The 24,948-nt window shown below is 38.6% G+C and overlaps 1 protein-coding gene across 2 annotated transcripts in view; it reads left to right on the forward strand.

The window, feature by feature from the left end:
* The window catches only part of LOC103720510 (putative ion channel POLLUX-like 2), an 85,074-nt gene that overhangs the window by 45,410 nt on the left and 14,716 nt on the right, over positions 1-24,948 (forward strand). For both annotated transcript variants that reach the window (XM_039128947.1, XM_008810241.3), the window contains exons 10-14: positions 5,792-5,878; positions 6,772-6,856; positions 18,639-18,786; positions 20,290-20,366; positions 20,448-20,528. In XM_039128947.1, the coding sequence (XP_038984875.1) occupies positions 5,792-5,878; positions 6,772-6,856; positions 18,639-18,786; positions 20,290-20,366; positions 20,448-20,528 (478 nt within the window). The remainder of the gene's footprint in view (positions 1-5,791; positions 5,879-6,771; positions 6,857-18,638; positions 18,787-20,289; positions 20,367-20,447; positions 20,529-24,948) is intronic.

Genomic DNA, 24,948 nt, shown 5'->3' on the forward strand with positions numbered 1-24,948 from the left:
CACGAAGGATAAGCAGGCGGCTGCTCAGTGCACCAAAAAAAAGACACCTACAACCTCCATGGAGAGTGTGGAGTAGCAGTTCACTTAGATTCGGAGACTATGAATAGTAGCATTGATAGTTTTAGTGGTCATAGATCTGCTAGCCAGAAAGAGAATGGAGGACATGAGACCATGGAATGCCGTATCGGTCCGGTCCTAGACCGGTACCGGAACCTCCGGTTTTCTTGGCGAACCGCCCGGTACGGGCCCGTACCGCCCGGTACCGGAGCGAACCGGCCGGTTCGCACCGGTACGAATTTTTTTTTATGAACCACAGCGCGAGGCGCTGTGGTTTTTGGCTTGCGGTACCGGCCGGTACTGTACCGATATCGGCCGGTACGTACCGGACCGGCCCGGCACCGGTACGCCGACCGGTACCGGTACGGCGGACCTTGCATGAGACCATTTATGAGACAGCCGCAGGGTGGTCTTTCATTCATCGATAAGTTTTAATTTATGCGTGCTATACAGGTTAGGGACCATGATGCACGATTTGGTAGAGTTTGCAAGGATACGATTACATATAGAAGATGGGCTTCTTGAGGTCATTCAAGAGGACATGATGCAGCTGCAGATGACCTCGCATGTGGAATAGGATTCATAGACGTATCAGATTGTGAGTTGTATACTAGATCTTATTATTCGCAACCACAGGCGGCCTATGATCCATATGGATACGGATATGAATGTGGTACATCTGAGGCATTATTTCATGGTGGCTACTATCGTTCGCTCTCTGGAGGATCTTACGGGTTGAATTTTGCTATCGGCATATTCGGATGGCCTCCTGCACAGTCCTATTATTAATCAGAGGATACTTCTCGGAGCCAGAGCTTCAGCAAGAAATTCGAGTGTGCTTATAACCCAATGCATGTTTCTTATCGGATGAATATACAGGACTACAATGCTGCTTGGTTAGAGGAGCGGGCTGATGTATCTCCTGACGTGCTAATGATCTAGATATCTACGAGAGTCATTGCCAATCGATGAGATTTTAGATATCAGTATGTATGTTGTACTTTAAATATATGTAATTGATTGTATTATTTTATATTTTTATCTCATTAGTTGATTTTAGGATATTTCATATTGCTTCTTGTAGTATGCAATATCTTACTAATCATTTTATATTTTGTATCACTTTAGAACAACAAGATTCATCATGTAGGTTATACCGGGATCATAAAAATAGCAAAAAACATCAAAAAATATAAAATTATACTTAAAATCATTAAAAAGTTGAAAAAATTGATTACCAAATAATCAACCTTGAAAAGCTTAAAAAAATTTGGGCGTGCAGGTTTGGAATCAGCACGCCCAAGCATACCGTGTGTCAATACGGTATGGAACCGGTTCCTTACTGACCCGCCTGCTGACCGGTATGGGTCCCGATATTGGTTCGGCGGATATTGGCTGCCACTATTGCATCAGAAGCTTGTGCATCTTGTTGTGTGAGAATAAACCCTTTTAGGGTCCAAGATTTAAAACTTCTACCCTTGTTTTGTTCAGCTATCTGAGTAGACTGATTCTCCTTCCTTTACAGATATTTTGCTATTTTGTGGCCCTTTTGACCATAGCCAAAACATGCACCAATGTTCCAACGACAATCATTTACAACATGATTCCACCACATCTAGAGCATTTTGTGGCCCTTCTGACCATTTATTGCTATTTTGAACTCCCGATGTTTCTATTGCTTTATCCTTAAAATTCATTTGACCTATTTCTTTTCTTTTGTTTCTTTTCCTTTTTAGCATGAGCTTCACTAACTTCCCTTTCAATTATTAATGCTTTGTTCACTGTAGCTGCATAGGCAGTCAACTCATAAGGTACCACTGGTTTTCTAATTTCAGTCTTTAATCGCATCTCAAATTTATGCCCTCGATCTTGCTCATCCTCTATCAACCTTGAACAAATTTGGCTTGCTTTGTTAATTTAACTTCATATTATGCAATTGTCATATTTCTTTATTTTAGGTGAATAAATTCCTGCTCTATGTCCTCACGCTCTGAGGGAAGTACTTGTCATAAAATACTCGGAATCTTTTCCAAGTGAGTGGTTCCTTATCTCGTTCATATTTGCATTCCAACATCCGCCACTAGTTGAACGTCTCACCTTGCAACATGTAGGATGCATAAAAGATCTTTTCATCATTGCAGCACCTCTAAATAGCGAAGACTTTCTCCATCTCCATAAGCCAATTTTCAACTTCGAAAGATTCTGTATTCCACTTGAAAGCCGGTGGAGCTGGCTTCTTAAACTTTGCAATTATACTTCGCTACTCTTGCTCCTCCCCACGTCCTTGTTGTGGTTATGTTTGCATCTGTTGTTGCATTTGCCGTTGTTGCTGCGACTGTTGCTGTAATTGCTGCTGCGTTTGCATCAAATCCAACTAATGTCTGCATTAGTTGGGCCATATTAGGTTCTGGTTGCTTTGTCAGGATCAATGAATCCCTCTTGTTGAGGAGTGCCACCAACCTACCAATTTGATATCACTCCAGCAGTATTTCTGATCGCCCTTTTCATCCTACGTGGAGGCATCTTAATTTATATCAATCAGATAGCAGCAAACCCTTAATATACTTATCGATCAATTATAAATTTTCAAGATAACTTATGTCACAATCATCATAAATTAACGTCCTAATGTCCCTAGTGTCTACCCATCACTCATCCTATATTTGATTCTATGACTTATGATTTATCCAGTTATGTTTTGATACCATTATTATACTCACATTAATCTTAGTTCTTTGGATGAGACTGTAGTCTATTAATGGGCATGATTGCAGCTGCCATCCTAGGTATATTATATACAGATTGCATGTTTTTAATCATCACATCTTTTGTTTGGATTGTATTAGGACTTGGCTACCAAAGAAAGGATCCCTAATGAATCCCTCCCAGCATGCTCTCTCTAATAAAGAGAGACTTGAAAACAAAGTTTTAAGTACTGGTGGGATAACAAGGCATCCCACCATCTTGATCATAAGGGTGGGATGATTCGGGAAATGGATCAGGATAACACAGGATATCCATTGTCCCTAATCCTTAGTTTGTGGGGCTTCCTATTCCGTGGAAACATAGAGACGACCACATCCTATGATACTCAAAACCTTTCTTAGAAACCCAAGAGTCTCTTGTTATGAGTTATAACTTCTAAAAATGCATGCTGGAATTATGCGCTATAACTTCCAAGAATGCAAAGAGACATGATGGAGTAATGTGCTATAACTTCTAGGAATGCAAAGAGAAATGCTGAAATATTTTTAAGAGCATCGGCCAAAAGAAGCCATCACTTCTATCATAATGTATGGGTTTTCCTATGCTTGATACGAAAATAATTTTATTGGAGAATCAAGGAGCATCATGTGTGAACTTAGGACAACTTTGTACTCGTTGAATCTTGTGAGATGACCCCATCCTTCTATTGATTGAATCCATGTTGATCATGTGGATGATCCTTAGGACAATAAGAAATCTGGTTTATTGAACATAATTTGGTTTACACAAATTTTAAGTTGAAGGTCCACATATATCCTTATCAATGAATTCAAATAATACCGCTAATAAACCATTTGTCTAGGGATTCATCCACTTGTAATTTAGAATTATGCTTCATTTTTAGATTGAAAAGAAATTCATAAATGCTAAAGCAATTATTAAGAAGCTCTAAATTCACATATTAAAGAGATTTCACACATACCAAATTCAAAGTCCAAAACACATGAATATGAGTTCAGAGATATTAAGATGAAAGTTTATGATTTCAGAATTTCTAGTTAGAAACTGAGAATGAATTGAAACAAATATATTATTACAATCTGTGTTTGGAGCTGGACGCTCACATCCAGCTCCAAAAATCTGACAGATACATATCCTACTTGCATATGTATTATTCGCTTGGATATTTCTGAAGTTCTTAGGTTGTCACATCTTAAAGATTTGGCAGCAAGGTTCGTTGTCCCGGTGCATACCGGCCCATACCAGGCTTATTGTACCATATCAATATGGAACTGTTACACGATATAGGAGGCATATTGAGTGTCGTTAAGCTGAACCGACCGATACAGAGACTGTACCATCATGGTACTTGTACGAGTATTGAAACTGGTATTGCAAACCTTGATTAGCAGAGAGTTGAACTCCTCGAACAATGTGTTGGACCCTCCATTTTGGTGCTAGGCTTATGTAGTCTTTTTAGAGATTGGTCAAGGATGTAGGTGTTGAAGTAACTTGCACAATGCTTATTTTCTTATATCTTGAATGGCAACATGTATATTAAAATACCTTAACAAATAATACCTTTTTATTATTTTCTTTTTAATGATTAAATAAAGAATATTTAAACGGATAGATATACAATTAAGTTAAAAAATTATATTTTATCCTATGCATCTTTGTATATGTCTTTTCTCTTCTTTCTGAGTTAGATACTTGAATTTGTTACCTGATCCAATTCTTGTAATGTGTCCATGCAACATTGATCATAATATGTCAAAACTCAAAACCATTGCAGGTAATCGGAGGTTTCAAAATAGGGAAACAACTAAAACATGAAGCTGATTATGAACTTTAATTTTAGAAATCACCTTAAAGTCAAGGACACTAAATTGATATATAAACTTGAAACTGATTACGACAACACAAAAAAACCCTTATATTTTGGAAACAGGGGCTTAGAATTTTGAAGTAGTGGCAAGGTTCAAGAGACAATGGTAGTTCAATGTAGCTTGAACACAAAATGCATGGTAAAGTTCGCTACAAATGAACTAATGATTTTCAAAAATATCAGAATTTTGAGACATTCTATGCGCTTAAGATAGTACATAGAATAAGGAATTTCTCTCTATTTGAACTCAATAAGAAAAACATTTTAAAGTTCATTTTCATTAAGAATAAGAAGTTGTATTTCCCGCATTAACACAGACCCATATTTTCGTGTGCAGCCAAAATTGTGACCTTTAGCTCAGAGGTGTTTCTGAAATATTATGATATCATAAATTTTGTTATATCCAAATATTGCTGAAAGCAAAATTTTTTTTAAGAAAAGTCATATTCATTACATAAGGTTCCAAAGCATTTCATCTGAGTGGTTCAGTACAACACTTGCTCATTTTTAACAGATTGATAATAGTTTAGCTGTTATATCCACTCATAAATGCATATATACTTTCCTTCATATATTTTGGGTTATTACATGCTGAGTCAAATTATCTGAATCCCTTGTTATGTTTGTGAAATTCCTCCTGTTTACACATTATTTGACATTTTTGAAGGATTAATTTTTAATTTTTTCTTATTTCTTTTCTTTGAGTGCCTTGAAACTCAAAAGGCTGTTCTTAAAATCATTTGTATAGTGGTCCTTCTGATCAATGCTTTATTACAAACTAATACATATTTCTCAGCTTAGAAAAAATTGAATAACAGTGTCATAATGTTTGGATTGACTGACTTCTCACTTGGGTTTTGCCTATTGTTGCTCCTTTCCTTTCCATGTATTCTATAACTAAAGCATTATTTAAGTGGCCTATAATCAAGTTTTCCTTTTAATATAGTGGATTTATTTTTGTGTTATAGTCAATCTGGTCAGTGATTCACCACATTCTTAATAACTTTTTCCATATTTCATTTGCATACTACATGCTAAATTGTTATAGGTGAAATTCTGGATGCTTTTATTCGATGTTAAGTTGTTAGTGTTGTGTCTCTTTGCTGTATTATCATACAAAACATATTTTGATAATTGCAGCTGCAGCCTTAGTTTGACAAAATCTTTTGAAAGAGCAGCGGCAAACAAAGCACGTTCCATCATTATTTTGCCTGCAAAGAATGATAGGTTCGTATAAAGTTGTTATATTTTATTAAAGGTTTTCAAGATCTAATAGATGTGAGTGCTGTAGGAAATCATATAATCAAAAAGATTAGCTTCCATATTTCCATAACCATGTACTTGAGTTACTAGTTAATCTATCGTCTTTGCTTCTTTTCATAACTTGTCATAGAGTATGGGAGACATTGTAAATAATAATTTAGGTGCAACAAAAACTTCTTTCTAGAGTATGAGAATGAAAGAAGAGAGAGATATGTGGTACCTTGTATGCCACTACTTCAGTAATAAATCAACAGTGGACTGGTGAAATATTCTTAGCACTGTTTTTCTAGGATGTGCAACAAAAGATGGATGCTACATTCTTGAATATAAAATTCTTTACGTCATGGTATGCCTGTACCGAACTGAATGGTATGGGGCATATTGTACTATACCAATTTGGTATCGGTACACGGTACAAGAGGCATACGACACCGGTATTCTAAACCAGCCCCGTATTGGGCATTATCGACACCGCGACAGGGTGGCACTAGTAGGGGCCCGGTACTGAGACGGTGTACCTTCACATATTTGCTAGCAACTATATTGCAAGAAAGGTTTAAGAATTTTGAAGGCTTGAAAAGTAGATGGCATAACATATTAATCTAGGTTGTAGGGAGCAGCAACTTGCATGCTTTCTTTTCTGGCTTATTAGTCTTTTAGTAGAAAGCATTTACATCGTCTAGAAAAGGATTCAAAGGAATGATAATCTAGCAAGTATTAAACAAGAGAGATTGTCCAATAGCTTGCATTGTTGCCACCATATGTACCCTCGCCATTTTATTCTTGAGTATACGGTCCCATTTTCCAATACATTTCTTACATGATAATATTTTTTGTGTTCTAATTAATCTTATCAGGTATGAAGTTGATACAGATGCATTTCTCTCATTGTTAGCTCTGCAACCTCTTCCTAAAATGTCGTCTATCCCAACTATTATAGAGGTATATAACTTGCATTCATATACTTGAAAGCATAGATTCATTTATTTTGAATTTTATAGGGTCATATGAAAGTTTCACAATAAATTTTGACAATGGAAAGCTTGCATAAATATATTACCAAAGCTCTGGTGTAGGTTTAAAATGAATAAGATTATTAATTGTAATACTAAATTGCTCGTGCTTGAAAACTTTGTACTTGTAGTCTCAATGCAACTCCTATCAAAATTAGACTTTTCACAGTTACTCTCACAATAAGTTTTTTAAGTCATCTAACTATTTCTGGTCCTTTAACGAGATTTGAGCATCTTTCCTCTGATACTAACTTTGGTCTTGCTTACAACCATCCTAATGACTCGTGAAGTGTATATTTTAATTTATTCTTGTTCTACCATAGCTGTACCTTTACATTTTTCTTTATATAAAAATCATATTATTATATTTTTTTTAAAAAAAGTTATCATGTAGTTTGTACAAGGAAATTATGGTACCATATAGTGCATAATCAGAAAACTAGCACTTAGCAAGTACTTAACTAGAATTGCAATATAAGCATTAAACTTAGTAGCTGGAATTTTGAACCTGCTCCCACTTTTTAAGAGTCTTGTTAGTATAAGTGTTTCTTAAATATCCGTTTCCCAATTCTGGCAACTATGGTATCAAATAATAAAATTATTTATATATGCATAAATAACAAGTTTAAAAATGTCCTGGAAAAGTTTAGTTAAAAAAGGTAAATTAAGAAAACAGATAGACATCTGTTTAAGGACTTTTATCAATGTAACGTGACAAGCTACTAAATTTTTGGACTTTTTCTAAAAAACAATATTTGTATTAAGCATGGTCGGTGGAAACATTCTGAACAGCCCAGATTGGGGCGTACGGAGCTATACCGGCGGCGGACTGGGATGATTCCGGCAACCAAAATGAGAAATCGATGATGGAGGGGGAGAAGAAGAGAGAAAAAGAGAGAGCGAGGGAGGGAGAGGGAGAGGAAGAAAGAGAGAGGGAGATGGAGGCCAGCCGACCGGGGAGCCGTCAAGGGGTTTGTTGTCTTCATTTAAAATCTTGAAAATAAAAAGGGGCCCCCTCCGAGATTCTTGTTTCAAACAAAATAGGAAAATCGGAGGTGGATCCCCTCCTCTGCCTCTTCGAGCAGCTCGCTGGCCTTCGTTGGCCTTTGCCACCCTCCCTCTCTTCCCCTTCTCTTTTTTCTTCTTCCATTCTCTCTCTCCCCCGCCCTCTCTGCTATGTCTGTACGGGCTCGGCATAGAATGGCATGGAGGCTTATCGACCCATGCCACCGGACAACCGGTCTGGGCATTGGTTCTAGCATAGCTGTCCTTGGTATTAACTATCGTCCATTTAATTCCTAACTTCTTACAACAAACATTTTTCATTCATGCACTTCTTTCTTTTAGTGTATTTGACATGTTCTTCGCTAGTGTACTCCGAGTTCTTTGAAACTTATCAAGGGTTTCTTTTTGAACTCATTTCATGTGGAGGATTAAGTTCATCTTTCTTTTAAAGCATGTACAATTTTATCTAGGATTCATAATTTGGATTTGGAAGTTCGTTTATATGTCCCATCGTAGTCGACATATTTTATGGATTAAGGAGCTAACTTGAGTAATATTTGGCTTTCCTCTACAACTGAGAGCAATGTCTGCAGTATCGGTACCGGGCCCCGTACCGATTGCCTTGCAGCACAGGTCGGTATGGTTTTGTGTTGTGTCGTGCTGGCCCAATACCGATACAGTAGAGGCAAGGGAGAGGGAGAATGGAAGAGAAGAAAAGAGAGGAGGCGGAGGCCAGGGAGACGCGGAGGTGGGGCTCCGCCTTCGGTCTCCTATTTCGTTAGAAATAGGAGTTTGGAGGGGGCTCTTTTTATTTTTGCGGATTTTTTGCCGACTTCAACTTAAAATCTACAAAAATAAAAGGGGCACCTTCCGGGCCCCTGTTTCGAAGGAAATAGGAGAATGGAGGTGGAGCCCCACTTCCGCATCTCCTTGTCCTTTGCCTCATCTCCTTTGTCTTTAAGGAAATGTATTTTATTGTGTTGCATATTATTCTTTATACTTTGTTGTGACAAGTTTTATAGACTGAAACTGGAGAAAGGTCCATCCAAATCTTGAATTGGATTATATTGAGCCTAGGGATAGGTTCGGTGGTGATTTTGATTGATTGCCAACAAAAAATCAACTAGGTTGATTGTGAGCCCGGCTAAAACAATCAGACTGTAATTCTGAAAAGGTTATAGTAAAAAATTTTCTAGAAGAGTGTCCTGAGGAGTGGATATAGATGCAAGATTGGCACCGAGCCACTATAAATTTACTGTGTTTGTGGTGCATGCAGGGGCGGCCCAATACATTTGGGGGCCTAAGGCGAATCCAATGAACGAGGCCTCTTTTTTTTCAATAATAATTTTTTTAATAAATATAAAATACTTAAAAAAATGATATGGAAATAGATAGCTATCAAGTACGCTATTTCCACAAAGATACATGAATCTAACAAAGATAGACAAGAAGCCTTTTCAATTTAATATAATTCTTGAATGGAAGCACATAAAAGTAATTACTCTAAATGAAAGGCCATGAAACTGATTAAATAACTGAGATAATGCTTGGCAATACTGTTTACCATGTCAAGCAAGAGCCGAATAGGAAAAGGTCATCCCATGGCACTTCATGGTCAAGGTAAAGAAAAGAATTTGTCCATAAAGGAACCTCTCTATAAGAGAAAGTGGGGTCATTATGGGAAATTCACTCCATCTAATTAATAAAAGTCCCATCCCACCATCTCCCCTTCAAGTGAGTACCCAAGCAGCAACTGCAAAATCACAGCACAGCAGCCATTCAACCCCCTCCCTCCTTTTCTCTCTCTACCACCCAAGAGGGGAGAAGAAACCGAGAGGAGAAAACTAAAAGAATCTCCACCCTCCAAGAAGTCCATCTCCAATCCCCCTATCTTTCTTCCCGATGGCCCAGCTGGATCAGGAGTAATGTGAGGGAAGGAAAACCAAGACCAAAACCAAAAAAGAGAAGGGATGAAAGATAAGAGTGGCTTCAGGCGTGTATCAAGCCAACCAAATCCCTCCTCTCTCTCTCTACCCAAAACAAAACTACTGTCCCCAACTTCCCAAATTGCCCCTCTGCAGGCCAGGAAACTCTCCACCTCCCTTCCATCAAGGGGGAAGACTCGTAGCCAGCTCTTGTTCCCGTTTTATATGGGGCCTTTGCTTCCTTTTGGTCATGGTCAGACACAGAAACCTCCCTCTCTCCCTCTCTCAATCTCTTTGCTCCCTTCGCCTCCCGGAGGCCTTCCGGCGATCGCCTAAGGCTCGGGCCGGCCCTGGGTGCATGTATTGTTTGTATTGATCTTTTGTATATTTACTTTTGTTAATTACTTGTTGCAACTCACAAACACTCATCGAGTTTTATTTCGCTGCATTTTACTTAATATCTTTGAAAAGCCCAATTCACCCCACTCTTGGGCTGCATAACTTGAGTAATGTTTGGCTTCCTTCTTTGTTCCAAACCGGTACACCATTTTTTTAATACTTTTTAGGTTTGATTTATTGGTAATCATTTTTTTTAACTTTTTCAACAATTTTAAGTATATTTTGATGTTTCTTAATGTCTTTTGTTGTTTCTTAATGTTTTTTGTTGTTTCTATGATCCCGATATAACCTAAATGATGCATTTTGTTGTTTTAAAGTGATACAGAACATAGAATAATTAGTGAGATGTTGCGTGCTATAAGAAGCAACATGAAATATCCTAAAATTCATGGACTAGAGACTCGAAGGAGGAAGGATATGTCAGCGCAACCTATTATGGTGAGGTAGAAACCCCACAACGGCACGTATGACACAAGGCGATGGTTGGAAGAGTAGGGAGGATTTGTAGAACATCAACTGTGAAACAAATTGGGATAATAATGCTGATGTTTTAGAATTGGGTGGCTTATCTAAAGAATTTGTAGCTCCAAAAGAAATCATTCTATTCTCATTAATGGATAAGGATGTTTTGCTAAGGAACAAAGATGATCTAGCAGATTCTATCTAGATGGAAGTAGAGCTCAGGAGGTTATCCTTTCTAAAGAACACTCTCTCAGGGAAGTCTTGTAACATAATAGGTGGAAGTGAAAATACTATTTCGTCGAGCATAAAGAAGCTCAGCAGGAAGCACAAGGACTTCTACGACAAGAATGTCGGCCTAGTTCGAGTCAAGATTCAAGATTGTATAGATGTTTGGTGGCTCCGCTGCACCTACAAGCTGAGGGTGGATTATGAAAAGACCTAATTGCTTTGGATAATCAATGCCACTGTCAATAATTAGCTCTTCTTCAAGGTAGACAAGCACTCCTTCACCTTGGTCTCCGTGGGTACCAGTTTCAACTATAGCTTTGATTCTATAGCCAAGTACTTGCAACTTATTGGCAACCCAAACTTCTCTGTTGTTATTATGCTCACAAACTTCTCTTCCACAGCATCAATAGCTATACCTAACTGGCATATAACAAGGATAATGCTGCTGTATTGGAGACCCACCGCTACCTTTGATCGTCAACTCCAAGTTACTCCCTTTCATGGTCCTAAAGCGCATCAATGATAATGCCTACAAAATTGAATTTTTTGGAGACTATGGAGTATCTGCAACATTCAACGTAGCAGAAATATCGCCTTACTATGAAGACTAGGAAGACCAAGAATATCTAGACTCGATAGCGAGTCTTCTTCAATCGAGGGAGTATCACGCCGGAGCATTAGGTCACGAGTCCCGGCTGCACGAGTCATGAGTCCTGTATGTAAGGGTGTCGGGACAACTTGTTTTTGGTGACTTGTTATTCTTTTATCTCAAGAAAGTTTGATGTTAGTGGCCTAAACTCGATGTTGGGGGAGTACGACATTGGAGCACCAGGTCACGAGTCCCGGCCTCCTAGGTTGCGAGTTTCGGCCGTACGGGTCGCAGGTCCCATATGCATGGGTCTCGGGACACGACTAGTTTTTGGTGACTAGTTATTCTTTTGTTTCAGTTAGGAAAATTCGATGTTAGTTCTAGGGAGTTTTGATTTTTGTGAACTTTCTTTTTGAGAACTTTTGATGTTGTTAGGAAAGTTAATAGTTAGGGTTCTTTAAGTTTAGAATAGGACTTGAAATCCCGCATTAGAAAGTTGAAAAAATGAGTCCTCTTGTACTACTTATAAATACCCCTATTATGGCTCTTCTTGTAATCATCCTTTGAGATACTTGAGTTATTGATCAGCGGAGATTCTATTGTAGGAACTATTCTTCTCCTGCCTTTTTTCTATTCTTCTCTCCACTCTTTTGGTAGATTTTTAGGATTTGCAAGTGAGCTATATCCTTGGACTTGCATGTCAAGACGGTATTTTTGGCCTTGGAAGAGAGTGATCCATCCCTGCTCCTCTTCCATCTACCATCCGTCCCTATGTTGTACGTGCCGTAGTAGGATTTCTTTCTTGCTGCAATTGGTTGTGCCAATATATCTTTCCTCCTTCGAGTTTCCAGCCCAAAGTTCAACACCTCTCCAGCATCATTTTGTTTTGTAGTGGTCACGAGAGGCTGTATACCATGTGCTTTATGCAAAGTTAATAAATTAAAAAAGATAACGCGTAAACTTTAGCTTGAAAATATATTTCTATATTACATAAATTTATATTACATAATAAATACCAATATCTAGTCCCTTATGGAGTGTTTTTATTGCTTGTGGATGCCACATTCATGTTCATAATTTGTGCTTGAGACTTGACCCCGACCTAGATAATTTGCCCATCCCTGCATTTGATGACATGTTGGACTTGGATAGCCACCTTGATTTTGATCCTCTGTCTAATACCAGGCTCATAGGAACAATTGGTGATTCATAGTCTAGTTAAGGCTATGGAAGTTGGTAGCCAACTTGAATATGAGGCCTCAGATGAAGAATACATATATAAATCGTATACTAGCTGTTCAAAGTAGGATCCAAGGTACCACAATAATCTGGAATATCTGTTGATCATGGTCAGGGTCGACGGAACTGTCCTGAACCGGGCGGTTCCAACCGTCCTGAATTGTACCTATCATTGGTATGGTTCCGGCAGCAGAAATAGAACCTGTTATCGGAGCCGGAGAAGAAAAAAGAGAGCTAGCGGGGAGGGAGAGAGAGAAGGCAGGACGCCAGCGGAGTTCGGCGGAGGTCGGCCTCGGTTGTGAGAAGTGAGGTCGCAGTTGCTGACCCTATGTCGAACGAAACAGGGGCCGGCCGCGACCTTAAAAAAATTTGCAATTTAGGGGAAGCGGCCACGACCTTGCTTTCCGTTGCTGAGGCCAGCCTCCGCGGGCCTCCGATGGCTTCCTCCAGCCTTCGACGGCCTCCTTCGACCTCCGTCGACACTCCACCGGCATCCGCCACCCTCCTCCGGCCCTCCCTCCCCCGCTCGATCTCTCTCTCGATATGGTCCCTCTCTCGATACAGGTCCGACATGGCCCATACCGAGTCGTCCTGCTGGAGAACTGGTGTCAGTTTCTTCGACCTTAATCATGGTACATCCAGTGTTTCTACCTAGTGAAAGTTTATCCTAGGTTCTTCGGTGTTAAGCATGCTGATTTTTTTTTTTTTTTAAACCATGGCTGAACCTGATCGGGTTGCCTACGTACCCCTTCATAAGGGGGATCAAGCCATACGTAGTTCTTTTTAAGTTTTAAAACGCAGCGGAAAAATCGAATCAAACAATTTAATTCATGCATGCTTACAAGATCAAATCTAGAATTCAGCACCTTAAGAACACATAGGATTATGCCAGAATCGTTTAAACAATTATGCTAAAACTTTCATGCATGATTAACTATCAGATCTGAAACTTAAGAACTCTATTCCGATTAATCTCCGAATATCTATTGAATGGATTCTGGAGATATCTCTGTGAGGAGCCCCAAAAGAGGGTAAAACCTTGGAGAATCAGACCTAGATCTTGACACCATAATAAAAGATTAATGTAGGATTAATACTTTTTATGATGGATGAAACTTGTGGATCTGATCCTCGACTTCGCAGCCACGCACACGAATGGCCTCTACGAGAAGTCCACGCGAAGTTCCTGAAGAGATCCAATCCTGCGGAAGTGCTAGCTTGCGCAGAATTTCTTGAGGCTGAAATTTGATCTTCCAAACGCTATCAACTTTTGATCCGCCTTCTTGGAAGAACTTGGAGGAAAGGTTTAAAGGGATTGAAGACGACTTAGATCTGATCTAAAGACTCTTATCAGGGACCCCTAACACTAATGGCGCGATGGACTTAGAGGAGGAAGAAGTCAGCTAGATTGAATGCAGAATTTTTCCATGCATGAACTAGGGTTCCTCTCTTTTCTTTTCCCTTTTTTCTTCTTCTTTTTCTCTCTTTTTTTCTTGAATTCGACCACCAGATGATGGAGGTCCTTTTAATGTTGCTCTCCTACCTAACTTCATGCCAACCATCCCATATTTGTGGAGGATTTTGTGGGGTTTTGAATTCTGAATTCAAAATTCAAATTCATGTGCCATTACATGATGAAGCTTGATCTAATCTAAACCATTCATCATGTTGCCACTTTCCTCTTTCAATTTCGAAATTCCCATGCCCCCAAACAGATTAGAGGGTCACGTGGTGATTTTGTGGTGATTAAATTCGAAATTTAACCTTAATTAGAAGTGAGATAAAGATAAGGATGACATATGTCATGAAGAGAGAGAATTTGATCTTATCCAATTCTTTTCATGAATTTATCTCTCCATTTCGACCCATCTAATGATGAAAGAGGTCCCTGATGTTGCCAAGTGTCCCATGGCACCATTAAATAAATTAAATTAATTATTAATCATATTAAAAATTAATTTATGGCGCCTTGCATGGATATGTGACAAGTGGATTTCAAGATCCGAACAGTTTCAGATCAAACCCATTTAATTTAATTAAATCCTAACAATTAGAATGATCCAATTACCATGGGTTGAACCTAATCCAATTAGGTCAATCCCTAATTAAGCACAAATTTAATCTAATTTAATTTGGTCAACCTAAGTCCTCTTGATTCAGACCTAATCCAATCAGGTCAAAAAAACTGATTGAGCCCAGAATTGAATCTAATTCAATTTGGCTCATCCTTAGTCTAATTACTCAATCCAATTGAGTTCATTAGCAATCTAATTACTAATCAATCCTCCGATAATTACTTTAATTATTTTATAAGATAATTTGCCAATCGAATTGACCAAATTACCCCTGAATGATTCTTAATCATTCATCAGCCTTCTTGATCAATCAGGAATCTTCTATGCGTGTGACCTCATAGGTTCGAACCTAAGCCGGTAGTATAGGAACGACTTCCTACACTAATCGATGTGACCATCTAGCAATGGTACCCGACGTCCGGATAGGCCGAATATATGCGAAGCAAATATTCTGGAATCTTGAACTATGGTTACTGTATAATTCAATCCCTTTGACTCCTAATGCCAGGATGACTTAGAGCTCACTGTCAACCCTATAATTAGTACATCCATTATGTGATTAACTTTAGATATCCCGTGACTCCTCACTGGGATTACCCTGGCCAAGGTTTTGCTAAATTAATCACAAGACATTATCTCCTGTTTCCAGGAGGAGTCAATTCCATCTCGACTCACAACTGACTACGCAAGTACTTGACTGCACCCAGTGACCTTCCGTCACTGAATTAGAAATTCAGGTAGTCCGGTACCAAAGTACAATGAGTTGCTTGCTAGTCACAAGTTGCGGTCTCAGGTCAGAGGGCCAAACTTATACCCATATCCACTCGGAACATCTCTTGACAGTAGAGCGTTCCGGAATTGGTCACGTTCAGTGAAATATACTCCTACACTTCACCTGTGTGGCATACCAGTGTCTCCACACTCCTTGGTTAAGAGGACAACCAACATATATGTCACACAACGACCTAATCTTGATAATGATGTCGTCCTTGTAACAACATATCATTTGGTCGCGAACTAGTTTAAGGACTCGAAGATAAATCCTCCTTTATCATTAATAAGTCCTAAGGACTTCATCATATAAGAGTTCATTTGAAGATGTAAAATGATGAATAATGCCAAAAAATACTTTATTGATTTGTCAATTCATTTAATCATCAACATGCTGACGATTGACATTTAGGATACAATTTCCAACACCTAGCGTGGCACATCATCAGCTGTATCAATGCCACATCCTAATCTTCTTAAAAGGCCTATCTGCGGTATGCTATTGTAATGCTTTATATCATACAATGGCATGCGTCTAGTGAGACTTGTCAGTTAGTAGGCTCACACCCTATGGCGAGTCGTGTGCATCCCTGCCGTGTCCAATATTATCATCCTGAATACCAAATGCATTATTTCTTAGATTGTACCATCATTGTTGCTCCTATTGCGAGATGATCTAGGCAATCGATCCTTTGAGGGCTAAATAATCTTGAAATCAGGGTCTGTCGAATTGGGCCGAACTGCCTGGTTCAGGCAATATTCCGCCGCTTTTTCTTCCTAAAAAAATCCACAAACAATACCGATTCAGGCTATTAGAAGGAAGATATAAGGCTAAATAAGGTGTGTTTTCTCTTTGTTATCTCCTTCTCTCTTTTTTTGGGGGGGCTTGAAAAAATAGCTCAAAAATTGCAAAATAAGGGGCAATAAAAAAAACATCAAATTAGACTTAAATTCATTGAAACAGTTCAAAAGGAGTGATTACCAATTAATTTTTGTAAAAACTCCAAAAAAAAGGGCGTGCCTGTCCGTGAATCGATATGTCCTATCGGTTCGGTACAACACCGAATCGGTATCAAACCGTACCAAGCGCCGATCGGTACAGGTTCTGGTACTGGTTCGGCGGACTTTGCTTGAATTTTTTGTGATGTGGCTCCTTATCAACTCTCTCTCATGGATCTACAATTGCCATTCCTTTTTTTTTTCTAGTTACTCCGAGAAATCGCCTTCTTTCCCCAACTGGCCATGCATGATTGGCTTTACTAGGTGGCTCGATTAAGCCATCATGCTGACTAGCCTTGCCTTCTTGACTAGCCCATGTACCATGGGTGACGGGTCCATGGTAATCTTTCCCCAGAACCAGTTCTCTCTTGACCTTTGTGGTTGTTGCTCCAGGCATCATATGGCTGTGAGTGGTTGTTACTCTGCTATGATGTTGGTTGATTTAGAAGGTGATCCTAGCTCATCAAGCTTTGGTTGGCTCTCCTCTGATGTCCATCGAGTAGAGTGTAGTGCATGTCTACCAAGTTACTTAATCTCTTGTGGCTCTGGTAGTTCCTTTGCTTGCTGCCTATTAATAAGAAAATCGACAAGTTATGATCACAACCAATGTGGGAGACCATCTGCAAGAGGATTTGGATTGGCCTCCTTTCGAAGTTTTTGGATATCTGACTAAAATGGATCCACCACTCAGTTGTAAATACAATCATGGACATGGCATGCTAGTCCCTACTGATCATAAAATTTAGTTGAATTAGACTTGGTGTCCAGAAATACTAGATTCATATCTTCGTTGCTTGCCACAACTACATTCTTACAAAGCTATGAAAGCTCTTCCTAAATGCTTTTGTCTGTAGTACACACCATTTATGGTATTATTTTGCATCTTTCTGATGATAGTATTTTTCCTACAGCGGTATCCCTTTAAATTCAATATACATCTTCTACGCATCGAGCAATAAATGGTGGGACCAGGCTTCATGTTACAAATCATATTCAGTAGCAAAGCTGAAAGTTCTTCATCCAAGTCTATTATTGAAACTGTGTATTGAAACTTTGGATTGTTTAAGCTGCCAAGTTATGTATTTGATTCAATTAGCAGTCTAAAGATTGCACAGAAATACTTATAATTACAGAAACATGAAGGTAGGCAAGGTTTGCATTCAGATTATCTGCTTAATGGAACTCATTACGAATCTGGGTATCACCTCTCCTTAATGATGCTGATGTAATCTTCAGCATGTCTTGGATCGGCTTGCTTGATCTCAGTCTTGATAATTAGTATCACATGGTAAAGGAAGCCCATTTTTGGGTACCTCTTGCTATCAACGGCCCTTACCACTTGATACAATGGCGCAAGTGCCTTAACTAGTTCCCCGACATATTTTTAAAACTGGGAGCCTATTGCTAATGCCTCCACATGGCTTCACTCCATGCCATTCTATCATGCCACTGCACTTATGAACGTAGGCCGTATCACAACCTTCTTTTCAATGAGGCTACTGAATGCAATCTAGTGCAATTTAGTGCATGACTATATGTGCATTCATCTTTTCTGCTGTTTTGCGAGAAGCGTTGCCGATATAACTTAGCATTAGAAGATTGACTTTTGTTCCTCTAACTATAGTACTTTCTGCTCTTGGGTTGACATAGACTTTTCTGCTAGATGCATTTATCATGGTCATTTCTCTATTTGGGATGTAAGGATTTTGGGGCTCTGACTTTTGGATCATCTACTAGTGCTGTTTCCCAACTCTCAGATCTGAGGTCTACACAACAGCAAACACCTTGCATCTCTGTTTAAAATATAATAAACTTAACTATCTGAGGGTTGTTCTATCACTTAATTTCCAATTAGTCCATATTTTTCATGGGTATCCTGTTGTAGATTCTATAAACTGAGTCAACATTGCTCCTGTGAAACAAAATAGTTGGCAAATTCTTCTTGACTTCAGCACTTGATAGTTATGTACACCAACTGTTTAAGCCCTTGACATTTGTTTTATTTTGTTCTGTATGTAGGCATCTAACTCTAGCACCTGCGAACTTCTGAAATCAATCACAGGCTTGAATGTGCAGCCAGTGGAGATGGTAGCTTCTAAACTATTTGTTCAGTGTTCTCGGCAAAAGGGTCTTCTCAAAATCTACAGACACCTGCTTAATTATCGAAGTACTATCCTCACCCTATTGCAAGAAGTATGAAAATAAAAAATTCAATGTTTTTCTGTTTACTAGTTTCTAGTTTGATCTAATGACGACCTAGAATATATAAATTTACATTTGATAGATTTTGCAGAAAAAGCTGCTCATTTAGTTCCCTACAAGATTTTTTTTTTCTTTTGGTCTATATACTGAAATTTGAGTTTATGAAGGTGGAAGTATTGGAGTCTTACAAGAATGAAATGCTTCTACCGAAAGAACTATGTATCGTTGAGTATTGACTATATTTCCACCTTCATCTTTCCATTTACTATTTACTAGTGGTTGTTCCCCAAGACTATGATTTGGAATAATTTCACTCATAATTATAATGTCAAAGTCAGCATTATCTCTTACATATTGTATGTTTACCTGGCTTTTCTTGGCCAACATAAGTTTTACCTCATAATAAGCTATTCCTTTTCATTATGATTTGGAATCCTAGGCAGTAAAGGCTTCTAGTTGGTACTTTTGGAGAATGATTTAGAAAAAATCTTGATAACTTTGCTCTTAAAACTGTGTAAAATTTTCACATTCATCTGTTGAACAAAAACATTTTCTGTGTTTGAGCGGAGTACTAGATATATGTTGAGGTGACAGTTATATGAAACTCTTATAGAAACATATAATCAATATTTCTAAACGCTCGTGTGCTCAGCAGTGGCAAATTTCTTTGTGTTGAGTAATACTAATTATAGGGCCTCTCTCTTTTCATGAATATTGAGCTCCTTGTCTAACTGAATTCTTAACTTGAATATGTGAATCTCCTTTAGAGCTACTACCTCCATCCAATAATTGATAGAACAGAGTCTGACCTGTACAGGTAGCTTATGGAGGTATGATATATTGACAGAGCCTCAATCAAGTTATCTAGTGAGTCAATGGCACGTCAGTAACTAATGTTCTGACAATTTTCTCAATGACCGGGATGTTCTGCCTCTGTATGTAGTTAATAGATTGGCAGGATGGAGATGCATAAACAAAAAGGAGCTATAGCTTTCATTTTCTCTTTTGTTTTTCTTGTTAGGGTGTACCAGTTTCTTTTGTCCTGGAACCATGGAGGGATGAATTATTTCTGTCTTCATTTCGTATTAACATTATAGGAAGCTAGTGCATTTCTCTTTAAAAATGTTTTACTACTTCTGCCGCTACTGTGTTGTTATTGTTGTTTTTGTTGTTGTTATATTATTCTTTATGCCTTCATTTTATGCTAAGATTTAACAATGAAGCCAGTGCATTGCTCTTTAAATAAATTTTTACTACTACTACTACTACTTTTATTGTTATTGTTGTTGTTACGTTATCAGGGTTCTTCTTCTACTGCTGCTGGTGCTGCTACTGTTGTTGTTGTTGTTGTTGTTATGTTTTTTATCAGGGTTTGCCTAATGTTTGGACTTTGGACAGTTGGTTAATAGTTGTATATGATTTACCAGAATATGTAGTTCCCTAACATCTGTTAGTTTATTGCTTACAGAAAATGTGTTCAACCTTTGTAGCTTTCCAAATCTGGTAGGATTGAAGTACAAGCATGTGAGGCGTGGAATCCTGGAGGTAGAATTGCTTGTAAATTTATATTTTCTTTCTTAAAAATGTTTTCATATCTGATGACGTTTCTCTACCTTTTTTTTTCAGGCAGTAGTATGTGGTATCTTTAGATCTGGAAAAGTATATTTCCACCCAAGTGATGATGAAGAGATTAGACAGACAGACCAAGTATGGAACTGTTCTGATGCCACCAATAATAGTTATCAAAATTTAATTTTAATATTGAAACAATAGTTATAGCTGTTATACTCAAAAGCTTAGTGGGATATCAAACATTTCAAAACTCAGTTTGAGATATGATTCTTGATGTTCTTAGAAACTTCCATATTCACATTATGGAAATCTTGGAATGTGGAACTTTACTGATGTGCATGTATGTGTATTAGAGGCTTAGAATAGAAGGTACAGTGTAGCTTTAGGCGGATATAAATGATGTAATCTTGCCTTTTGTATTAAATGAAGCAAAGATTATTATATTTCTAATGCTTGTTAAACTTGCCACACAATTCGATTATAGTATGGACAAATGTGTTTCTATGTAAACTTAGGGTTGACATTGTGGAAGGTTATAATTCTTTTTATAGCATAGAGCCGATGTTGTCAAGGTTAAGGTCTGAACCGGTACCGGTCGGCGGATGGGTCGGCCTTTTTTGGTTTTTTTTGAGTTTTTCAAGTTCAATTAATTGGTAATCAATATTGTTCAACTTTTTTTCATAATTTTAAGTTTAATTTAATATTATTTTGACATTTTTTTGATGTTTTTTGATGTTTCTATCATTTCGGTTTAACCTAAATGATGCATTTTGTTGTTTTAAAGTAATACAAAACATAAAATGATTAGTGAGATATTACATGCTACAAGAAGCAATATGAAATATTCTCAAAACAAGTAGTGAGGTGAAAATATAAAATAATACAATTAATTACATATATTTAAAGTACAACATATATACTGATATCTAAAATCTCGAGTGGCGATGCCTCTCGTAGATATTCGAATCATTAGCATAGTCAGGAGGCAGATTAGTCCACCTTTCTAACAAAACGGTGTTGTAGTCTTTTATGTTCATCTCATAATGAATGCGCTCTGGGTTATAAATACTCTCGGATCTTTCGTTGAAACTCTCGTTTTGAGTGATGTCCTATAGCTGATAAAACAGCTGTGAAGGAGCCCATCTAAATAAACCGGCAGCAAAATCTAATCTATAAGATGCTTCGGGCTGTATAGGGTAGTAGCCACCAGAAGATGCCTCAGACGTACCATATCTGTAGCTGTATCCATATGGGTCATAGGCTGCTTGTGGCTGCGGGTAATAAAATTCAATATACAACTCGAAATCTGATACATCTATGGATCCTACTTCATGTGCGTGGTTATTTGCAATTGCATTGTGTCCTTGTGAATGACCTCAAGAAATTCGTCTTCTATATGTAATTGTATCATCGCAGACTCCACTAGATCGTGCACCGTGGTCCCTATCCTGTGTAGCATGTGTATACTGGGACTCATCGGTGAATCGAAGACCACCCTGCGGCTGTGTCTCATAAACGGTAGTCTCATCTTCTCCAATCTCTCTCTGGCCAGCAGATCCATGATCATCAGAATTGATGCTCATGATCTCTGAATCTGAGTGAACTAGCTCCTCTTTTACTCTTTATTTTGGATGTAGGTGCCTTTTGTTTTTCTTTTTTGTTGTGCTGGGCAGTTGCCTGCTTACCCTTCATGCCACACTCTACCTCTTTATCCTTGGTGTCCCGCTTTATCTAGTTATGTTGGGAGAATGTATGTCGCCATCCTGACCAAGTCTACCGGATAGTGTAATGGCCTTATCTAAGCATCTCTCGATCATATTTCTTGAGAGGATGTCTCGGACAAGGATTCATGTGGTGACCGGCTCCCTTGTGTTTGTGGCTGATCAGCTGAAAGAATGCGTGGAATATTGTTCTCTGCCCATTACCCTATATCGCCTCTAACCTCGCTGGCTACGAAACTAGCAGATCGTGGAGGCTACGGAACCGGCCATTCAGAACCGGCCGTTCGGAACCGGCCGAAACCGTTTAGAACCGGCTGGTTCGCACCTGAAACCGTTCGGAACCGGCTGGTTCGCATCGAGTTCGAATGAAACCAGTCGATTTTGAACGGTTCCAGTTGGTCCGGTCCGGTTTTGGCCTTTTTTGGTCGGTTCAATCCGATTCTGGCCTTTTTCGGTCTGTTCCGGTCGGTTCGGGGCTGGAACCGAATTTAATAGACGAATCGACCTGGTTCTCCACTGGTTTGGCTCGGTATGGTTCGAACCGGGCGGTTCAGTCTGGTTCGGCCTACCTTGGTCAAGGTACTGTAAATGAGAAATTTCAGTGAGGGTTATATGTTATAGTGAGACACCAGAATAAGGGGTTTTATATTATTTATTCAAGGACATACCAAGTTACTTATGATTCATGTATAGATTCATATATTATGTGCAACATGTACATCTATGTGAACTTGGTGTCCAGATGGTGGAAAGACTCTTCAAGGCATAAAGCCAATTTTGTTATGGCAAATGTAGCTACGAGCAAAAATGTTATAAAGATGGCTTTGGTATGTGAGAAGTCAAGGGACCAGATGGTGCATTTGCATTATAGCTGCATATGCAGGCACATACAAAGCTAGTATTTTTAATATTTAAATGCAAATTTAATGAAATTGAATATAATAATAATAGCAATAATAATAATGATAGCATCTATCACTTAATTCATTTTTCTTTTGTAGAGTGAGAAAGGAAGGAGGACCCACCCTCTTTATAATTATCTAGGTTCCAATACTTGGGCACCCATGATTTGAGGCCAGAACCTTTGGTTGAGTAGTGGGGTATGACCACTATGATTAGTTCTTAGTTCTTAATAACATTAAGTATAGTATCATTAAACTTTTATGCACCTTTGAAATGCACATCCAATTCCGACAATCTGAAAGATGCATGGGTTTGCATGAGAATGTCTAGATATGTAGTCATAACGCTAAACAACACTAAGCATGCTTCATATACATCTGCATCATGCTAAGCAAACCATCTTTTCGGTCCATATGCATTATATTAGGAATATAGTGCAATTAAGGGACTGCACAATCATATGTGGCTGCCTATGGGTTCTCATTCACCGCATTTAAAAACACTGGCAAGTGAGACCCCAATATAAGGGTTATAGATCTCATTGAGTATAGTCGTTTATTTGTCCATGCACGGTGGTCTGCATAGTCCATGACAAAGTTTCAAAATCTTGCCGGTACTATACCATCTGAACCTCATGCCTACCTTTTGTATCCCATGTTGACTTTTATTTACCCTTTGTATCCTAGGGTTACTAGCATCTAATTGGGTCAGTTTTGCATACTGTGTGCTAGCATGGCGACCAACCAGGTACCTAACCTGCATGGCTCGGGATACATGTATTGCCATCATGGTCTGCCGTACGGGTCGGTACCGGCCGGTACATACCGGTATCGGACCCTACCGGTACGGTACAGCTACATATTTCGGTACCGGCCCGTACCGACGCGTACCGGCCCATACCGACGCGTACCGGCCCGTACCAACCGGTACCGGCCCATACCGATCGGTACCGGCCCGAACGGACCAGGCCGTATCGGCTCCAAATTTTTTTTGGCTTTTAGCCCCATCGGTACAGTACCGGTTCGGCTCGGTTTGGTTCGGTACCGTACTGGTACCGATGCCCACCGGTACGTTGGTACAGTCGGTACCGTGTACCTTGATTGCCATCCTTGTGTAAGGCCTCTCATGCTAATGCAAATAACATCTAGTTGTGAACAATCAAAGGATAACTGGTTCCCTAAATTTATTCTATATAAAATCATGGCTTGCTAAGGGCACCTAACAGCAAGTCGGCAAAACATCAAAACCTTCCTTTATTTACTGATGAATTGTTTTTTCCTATTTAATTTAGTTCATCTGATTTTTGCCAATCATTTTATTTTTAACTTGATAAAAGTTGCATGAAATAATTTTTGCACAAAACTTATATCATGTTTTATTTATTTGATTTTTGCTAATCTTCAGTTACATCAAGTTCCATACCGGTTTAAATTGCATTAATATCCTTTTGCTAGAAATGTTACAAGCAAGGATTTAGGACCAGTTGGTAGATCAAGCCAGTGTGGAATCAAGTCCAAGAATTCCCCTATAATCTAGTTCTTGCAAATGAAGTTCAACTTGGTAAATACCAGTCCCTACCAAACAAAACATGACTGACACCAGCTAGTTTTGCTTTGTACCAAGTTGTACCCATTCAAGAGGGGCTCTTGAATCCTTTTCTTTTGTGTTAGTTGCTTTTGAACTAGGAAAGAGGAAAAAGGGAAGAAAGAGGGAGAAGAGAGGAGAGAGCTCTGATCTGGCACCATTAGTAAAACATGGAAAAAATTGAAAAATAGCAAAAGGGTGTTGATGCGATATAAACTCCCTAAACGCAATCATGGGCCCTAAAACCTTACCTAAGCCTAATATAGGACTTACAAACCCTAAACAACCATGAAAAAAAAGCAAAAGTAAATAATAAATAAACAAAAAATTTGGATACCGGTATAGTA

Source organism: Phoenix dactylifera, chromosome 8, assembly GCF_009389715.1.
Source record: "Phoenix dactylifera cultivar Barhee BC4 chromosome 8, palm_55x_up_171113_PBpolish2nd_filt_p, whole genome shotgun sequence".
Classification (NCBI taxonomy): domain Eukaryota; kingdom Viridiplantae; phylum Streptophyta; class Magnoliopsida; order Arecales; family Arecaceae; genus Phoenix; species Phoenix dactylifera.